The sequence below is a fragment of the Panthera uncia genome (assembly GCF_023721935.1).
Source record: "Panthera uncia isolate 11264 chromosome A3 unlocalized genomic scaffold, Puncia_PCG_1.0 HiC_scaffold_11, whole genome shotgun sequence".
NCBI lineage: Eukaryota > Metazoa > Chordata > Mammalia > Carnivora > Felidae > Panthera > Panthera uncia.
This window is the reverse complement of record NW_026057578.1, coordinates 14,139,213-14,146,696: the sequence shown is the minus strand read 5'-3', so window position 1 is coordinate 14,146,696 and position 7,484 is coordinate 14,139,213. Positions and strand designations below refer to the sequence as shown.

Below are 7,484 nucleotides of genomic sequence, written 5' to 3'. Positions count from 1 at the left end.
CCCATTGCACTGCATGGCCTCTTTGGGACCCGGATAACAGGCCACTTCCTCCGGGAAGCCTTTCCTGATACATCCCCAGGAGGAGGCAGTGGTGAGAAAAGTCAAGACAGACAGGAGTTCAAATCCCAGCTATGCTATGCTACCTACGAGCTGCGTTACCTAGGATCGATCAGTTAACCTCTCTGGTCCTCAGGATTCCTGAAATGGAGACAGTACTTTTGCTGAACCATTCATTTGCTCCTTTTGAAGTCTATATTATTGTATTCGTGTGTGTTATGTGTTGGGAAAAAATGAGTAAAATAAATCTACATGTCATAAAAAGGAGAACCTGAGCGGGCCACTCAGCTGACCTTTGGTGAAACCCTTGTGGGTGACAGATTAGCACTCCGGACTCCTGAGGCCCCGGGGGACCCAGCACTGTCTCGGGCCTGGGAGTCGTCTTGCCCAAGGTCACAGTCACTCCTGGGGCTGCTCACCGGCGCAGACTGATGGAGGGATGCCGGGATCTGACCGGGCAGCCTCAGACCAATCGGGGCGTCTCTGAAGGGCCAGCTCAGCTTCGTGCTCCCTGTGGGGTTGGCGGGGGCGTCGTGGGGCACCGCCCCCCGGCCTCTCCTGCTTCCTTCCTCCCCCTTCCACAGAGGGGGCCGCCTCGAGGGCCCAAGCTGATGCCCCTGTTCACTCATGTCCATCCCGGAGTCTGCTCCTTGGGACCCCCGCCCACAATAGGCACAGAATGAGGATTCCGAGAGAACGCACGGGGAGTTCTCGCACACGTCTGCTCTGGGTCACGTCCTACAACCCCGAAGAGGAAGAACTTCCATCCAATTCATAGATGAGAAAACCGGTGCCCAGAGAGGTTTAGCAACCTGCCCAAAGCACCACAGCGCAGAGTGGGAGAGCCGGGATTGGGATCCATCCAGACACTTGCATTCTCATGCGGAGGCTTCTTACTAGCATATAACCTACGGATGTCTTCTATGCATCACTGTTTGCAACTGAAAATTAAAATTGAGTGAAAGAAAGAAAACAAGGGGTGCCTGGGTGGCTCAGTCGGTTGGGCGTCCGACTTCGGCTCAGGTCATGATCTCACACTCCGTGGGTTCGAGCCCTGCGTCGGGCTCTGGGCGGACAGCTCAGAGCCCGGAGCCTGCTTCGGATTCTGTGTCTCCCCCTCTCTCTGCCCCTCCCCTGCTCATGCTCTGTCTCTCTCTGTCTCAAAAATAAATAAAAACATTAAAAACAACTTTTTAAAGAAAGGAAGCAATCCGAGAGGCAATTTCAGGTTTCCTTCATCTGAATTTCAGATTAACCCTTAATTGGTTGTGGGTTTAAATGCCTTGGCGGACAAGGAGAGATGCAGGGGTGGGTTCCAGGATCATGAGCTGGGGGTTCAAATCCCGGCTCCAACAATCTCCCGGGTGCATGAACATAGGCAAGCTATTTAGCCTCCAGTTACCTCGGTTCCCTCATCTTTGAAATGGGACAAGCAATCCATCTACTTCAGGGGTGCTGATGAAGGTTAGAGGAGTCCATTATTTGCAAAGCGCTTCAGGCGGAACCTGTTCTTGGGAAGTTCTTCAAAAGGAGCCATGAGGAGGCGGGACTCTGAAAGCAGCCTGCCTGGAGTTGGAACCCTCGCTCTTGAGCCGAATGCAACTGTATGACCTTAAGAAAGCTGCTTAATTTTTCCGTGCCTCAGTTTCCCTACCTGTAAAATGGGAATACACATGTTACCCGCCCCCCAGGGTCAGCGTGAGCGTTTGATGAGACAACACTGAGGCAACCCTTCCTGAAATTCTATGCTCCACTCACCCCGCTGCAGCCCCAGCTCCCAGAACCCTCCAGAGCAACATTCGTAATAACCCTAATTAATATTAATGATATCTGACATTTCTACCACGGTGGTTAAGAGCGTAGGCTGTGGCACCAAACGACCCGGATTCTAATCCTGAGCGCATCGCTGTGTGACCTTAGGCAAGTTACTTTCCTTCTCTGTGCCTCGGTGTCTGAATCTCTCGAACAGGGATAACAGGGGCATCTACCTCAGAGGCTTGTTGGGACGTTTAGATGCGTTCGGGTGTGTAAAGCACGTGGAGCAGGGCCTGGCCCAGGGCGAGCCCAAGACGACGTTATTCCTCTGCTGGCGGAACCCCTCGAGTCTGGGTAGTAGCCGAAGTCGCGAGTAGCAGTGTGCTCATCGTGAGCTCCTTGAGAATCCGGATCAGACCTTGTCCCTCTTTTCCCGCACAGCTCCCAGCCCTCAGTGCGGCGCCGTGAGGTAGGAGCCCCTGGTTGTCCCCGTCTGGTAAACGAGGGACCCGGTGGCTGCAGCGCCCGCGCAGCCCCCGGGCGCTCTGAGTCGGAGCCTGCAGCTGGGGCTACGACCTGCGCCCACCTCCCCAGGCCCGCAGCCCGCCTGCCGCTCTTACCTCGCAGCCTTTGGCCATGGCGAAGCCCCCTCCCAGGAGAAGGATGATGTTCCAGGGCACCGTGTCCTGGACCTTCTTCCACGTCAGCAAGGGCTCTGTCTCCGCGTTGGAAGCTGGGTGGAGAGAGGACACTCAGGCTGAAGAAGGGTCACCACCCCCTGCGGCCCCATCTTTGTGGGGGCACCGCTGGGGGGACCCCAGGGAGCCACAGTCTGGCTCCAGCATCTGATTTGAGCTTTAGGGAAGAAACACTCCCCCCCCCCCCCCCAGCATTATGAGGGGCATCTGCTCTATTCAGAAGGAAAATCATTGTCATGGCTCCCACGGCGTGAGAACCTCCTGGAACCCGGCACCCCACGTACATGCAGGACATCCTTTCAATTTCCCCAAACCCCTTCTGGAGGAGTGCTGCTTTCTCCTCATTTACAAGAGAAAAGGCTCTTTTTTGTAACTGAATGGGTGCGGGCGAGAAAAAAGTGGAAGGAAGAAACTAAGGGTATCCTCGGTCCGTGGAGTTATGGGATGATTTTTCTTTCTACAAAAGCGGCAGTGTCTGTGTGCACTGGTTAGAACGGGGTGGGGGGGGGATCGGCAAACTTTTATAAGGGTTGGGGAGCGGCTGCTTCAGGTTTGCAAGCTTCTGTTGCAAACAGGCCACTACTGTAGCATGTACACAGATGCAGACAAGGCACTGCGGTGTCCCCAGGAAATTCTACTTAGAAAGGGCAGGGGTGCATTTGGCCCGTGGGCCGAGGTTTGCCACCCCTGTGCTGGGAGCACAGGCCTGGAGACAGACGCTCCAACGTTGGCTCACCGCACGCCCTTGAACGTGATCTCGCCTGTCTGAGCCCCCGTTTCCTCAGCTGACACGTGGCACAGAGAGAGTCCCTGGGGGGGGCCCTCGTGGACACTGACGAGGTTAATGGCAGAGCTGCTGGTGGACAGAGAGGGTCCTGGTTGGTTCACGGCCAAATCCCCGTGTCACTGCGTGCACTCCAAAATGCTCGTCAGCTGATGTTAGGTGCCTGGCTTAGCCCGATGCCTGGTGCAGAGTGAACACTCTGGAAACGAAACTGTCCCTGAGGCGGCCACCAGGGAGGCAGGAGGTCAGGTCCGGCCCGTGCACGGCCGTTCCCGACTTCCCAAAACAATTCCTGGGTCACCCAGCCGTGGACATTTTGTTCCTCCTTTTCAGCTTTTTCCAAATTGTACACTGTGATTACCGGAAGCGAAAGCCAGAGATCTTGGGTGGCTCAGTCCTCTGCCTTCAGGCGATAAAGTATAATTTCATTAAAGAGGCAGGCAAGGTCTGAAAAAGCAAAGGCCCTGACGGAGGGTTTAACATCATGCAGATTCAATGAGTTACATGGTAAGTGCTAAAGAGGCCACCTGCTGCACTCAACCTTCGCCATGATCGCCATGGCCATGATCGGCTTCCTTAGTTTCCCACCCAATCGCGCCCTGTTGCTGTTTCTTAAAAGCACAGAGCCTCCGACTATGTGAATCTCACACTCCCCGCCCCGTGTTAGCCTGCTATCTGGAGCAGGCCCTGAATCTGAACTAGATTTGAATCCTAGCTCTGCCATCCGTTGGGCTGTCCGGCTGTGCGATTTGAGCTAGTGACGTCACTTCAGAGACCCACTGGGGAGAGGAAATGGGTCCACGTGTGCAAAGGGTGTGGCCCAGAACAAGTCCTTGGTTATTCATTTAACACATATAAATTGAGGACCTATCGGGTGTCAAGCACTCTTCTAGACACTGGGGATTCGGAAGCGGCCAAAACAGAAAAAAAAAAAAAAAAAAAAATCCCCCCCCGCCCCACCCGCCTTGGAGAACTTACATTCCAGGAAGGGAGGCAGGTGAGAAAGCAATAAATTCACAATGTCAGGAAATGTAATGTGTTATGAAGGCAAGAAAGTAGGGTAAAGGGGTGAAGAGTGACAAGGGGGAGGGGATGTTCTTCTGGACAGTGTAGTCAGGGAAGACTTCTCTGGGGAGGTGACATTTGGACAGAGTCTGAGTAGAGTGACGGGAGTGAGTCACGCGATATCTGGAAGAAGAGCTTGGCGGACAGAGAGGAAATGGAAGTCACCATTGCCATCGTCCTCATTGTCATCCGCAAGCACAGCACCCAGCACATAGCAGGCACCGCATCTGTACTTGTCGAGTGACCATAAAGGGACAGAAATACAAGGGCAACTCCGAGCCGGGGAAGAATGGAAGACAGCAGGCATGATCAGAAAATCTGGGTTGGCCTGGGTGCCTGGGTTCCACCTCCTGTTTCTGTGTCGCTAGCCATGTGACCTTGATCAAGTCACTTGCTGTCCATGGAAACTGGCCACTCTGTCGGGCTGCGTGTAAGTCCTAAGTGCTGGAATGTACCATTTCAGCCAAGTCTGCCCGGGGCCCACCGGTAGCCCAAGGACAGGAGAGCTCATGGAGTCCCCTCTCCCCACCCGCCAGGCAGCCCCAGACACTCCAGCCCGAAGAACCCTCCACAGAGGGGGCATGCTGTGCCCCCGTGGACCAGACCCAACTCGCAGACGCGTTTTAACACTACTGTTGTGGGTCCATGCTGTGGTTTTCCACTGAAATCAGTTGCTGACGCTTAAAATCAGGGCGATTGCATAAAGTTTTGTGCTTCCCTTGACAAGTCAGCAAATGTGGCGAAACCAGTTCAGCTTTCCTGCGTGGTGACACTCGGTGGAAACTGAGTCACAGCTGCCCCTTTATTTCAAGGGTACTGGCTTGCCAGATTTCCACAGACCCCACAGTGCCCTGATGTGAAGGATCTCGCCACTCAAGATCATCCTCAGCTGCCGTTTTCCTCACGATATAGACATTGGTCTCTGTTTCAAAAATGCAAAAGGAAAGCTGGACAGGGAGGGCCCGGTTTCACGGAACCCATTTTCCTGCCCCGCCCCCCACCCCCCCGCCTGCTGCATCCAAAACTGTTACCTCCCTGTGGGCATTTGGTTTGCAACCCCTGTTCCAGAAAACTACTAAAGGCAGAGGTGAAAAGTGCCTAAGGGACATGTTCATTCTCTAAGTGGAAAAGGAAGGCCCAGGGGTGCCTGGGGGGCTCCGTCGGTTAGGCGTCCAACTATGGCTCGGGTCATGATCTCACAGCTTGTGAGTTCGAGCCCCTCGTCGGGCTCTGTGCTGCCAGCTCAGAGCCCAGAGCCTGCTTTGGATTCTGTGTCTCCCTCTCTCTCTGCCCCTCCCCCACTTGCACTCTGTCTCTCTCTCTCTCTCTCTCTCAAAAATACATGAACATTTTTTAAAAATTAAAAAAAAAAGAAAGCAAAACAAGGCCCAGACATCCTAGGAACTTACTCAGGGTCACCCAGCACATCAGCAGCAGAGCTGGAATACCAGACATCTATGTCACAGTGCCCTCCCGACAGCCCCGGCTGAGAGGAAGCCTGGCCTTTTTCAGCCTCCCCCCACCCCCCACAGGGGACAGAGGCACGGATGGGACCCAATCAAGGGCAACCGGTCCACAGGCCAGCTATCCAGGAGGCTAGGAGTGGCCCCGAGGGAGAGCTGCCTGCGTAAGAACGAGCCACACCAGGCAGAGTCTCACTCTCGGAGGTCCACGGGAAGCGGACAGACAGTGGGTGCTACGGTGAGAGCTACAGGCCGCAAGCAGAGGGGACGTGAGTGGGCCGGGAGGGAGGAGGCAGGAAGCTGCGGTTGTGGATGTCCGGCGAAGGCGGGCACTACAAGAGAGAAGACACCGTAGGGGAACCCAAGTTACAGAAGACAAAAAGCAGGAGCTGTAAAGAAGCAGAGGCTATAAGGAGGTCAAAGCTTAGAAGCTGGAGAAATATGGAGAGGTCAGCACGTGGTACCCAGTGTGGATGATGGGGAAAGCCGGTCGGAAGCAAGACGGAGAGCAGAGACGAATCCTGCCCGTGTGCAGGGTCCGAAAGCCCCCTGCCCGGGGCTCCTTGGACGCAGTGTTCGCTCTGTTGCTATAGCCGCTTCTAGGGCCCTGTGAAATCGGCTCCCTACTGATCCTTACCTTATGCCCCGCACTCAGACCCCCTCCCCTGAAACTGGAGCTTAACCCACCTATTACTCTAGTTTTTGTCTCAACGATAGAAAACAGATTACAGGGCGCCTGGGTGGCTCAGTCGGTTAAATGTCCGGCTTCAGCTCAGGTCATGATCTGACAGCTCGTGGGTTCAAGCCCCGCGTTGGGCTCTGTGCTGACAGCTCGGAGCCTGGAGCCTGCTTCGGATTCTGTGTCCCTCTCTCTCTGCCCCTCCCCTGCTTGCACTTTGTCTCTCTCTCTCTCTCTCTCTCTCTCTCTCTCTCTCTGTCTCTCTCTCTGTCAAAAATAAATAAACATTAAAAATTAAAAAAATAAAATAAAATAGATGACGACCCTATTTCCCGACTCCTGGTGCCGAGCTCATTCCACTGGCCCCATCCCTCTGTCACAGGGGCTAACCTGCTGGGAACCATCCCAGCGGGGTCACAGACTGGCCACCTGAAGGCCAGTCTGGGGGACTCAGCATCCTTTGAACGTAACCCGGAATGCCGTTAGGCAGAAGTGCGCCCGTCTCTACCACTTCCTAGCCATCGAAACCTGGCTTGAGAGCCTCACGTCCAGCCCCTTGGGCAACTGAGTCACAGCTCCGGCCTTGCGCCCACGGGCGGCACAGTTTTTCTACAAAAGGGTCAGAAAGTGAATATGGTGGGTTTTGTGAGCCAAGAGGCAAAATCAAGGCTATTCTATATATAATTCTAAGGAGAATAAATGTCCACAAATTTCTTATTGAAGAAATAGACTTTATTTATGGACACTGAAATTTGAATTTCGTGTAATGCTCCTGTGTCATGAAATATTTTTCTTTGGATTGTTTTCAACCATTAAAAAAATGTCAAAGCTATTCTTAGCTCGTGGGCTGTACAAAGCAGCCGGCCAGCTGGATCGGGCCGGCTCTCCTTGCTGACTCTTGTCCCCGCCTGTCACCTGTGGCGGCCCGAAGTGCCCCAGACAAGGTAATGGCTCAGACAGAGAGAAGGGAAGAAGCAGGTTAG

At 54.2% G+C, this 7,484-nt stretch overlaps 1 protein-coding gene across 1 annotated transcript in view; it reads right to left on the bottom strand.

The window, feature by feature from the left end:
* Positions 1 to 7,484, bottom strand: part of SLC13A3 (solute carrier family 13 member 3) — a 74,089-nt gene that overhangs the window by 11,819 nt on the left and 54,786 nt on the right. The window contains exon 10 of the mRNA XM_049649928.1: positions 2,433 to 2,545. Within this exon, the coding sequence (XP_049505885.1) occupies positions 2,433 to 2,545 (113 nt within the window). The remainder of the gene's footprint in view (positions 1 to 2,432; positions 2,546 to 7,484) is intronic.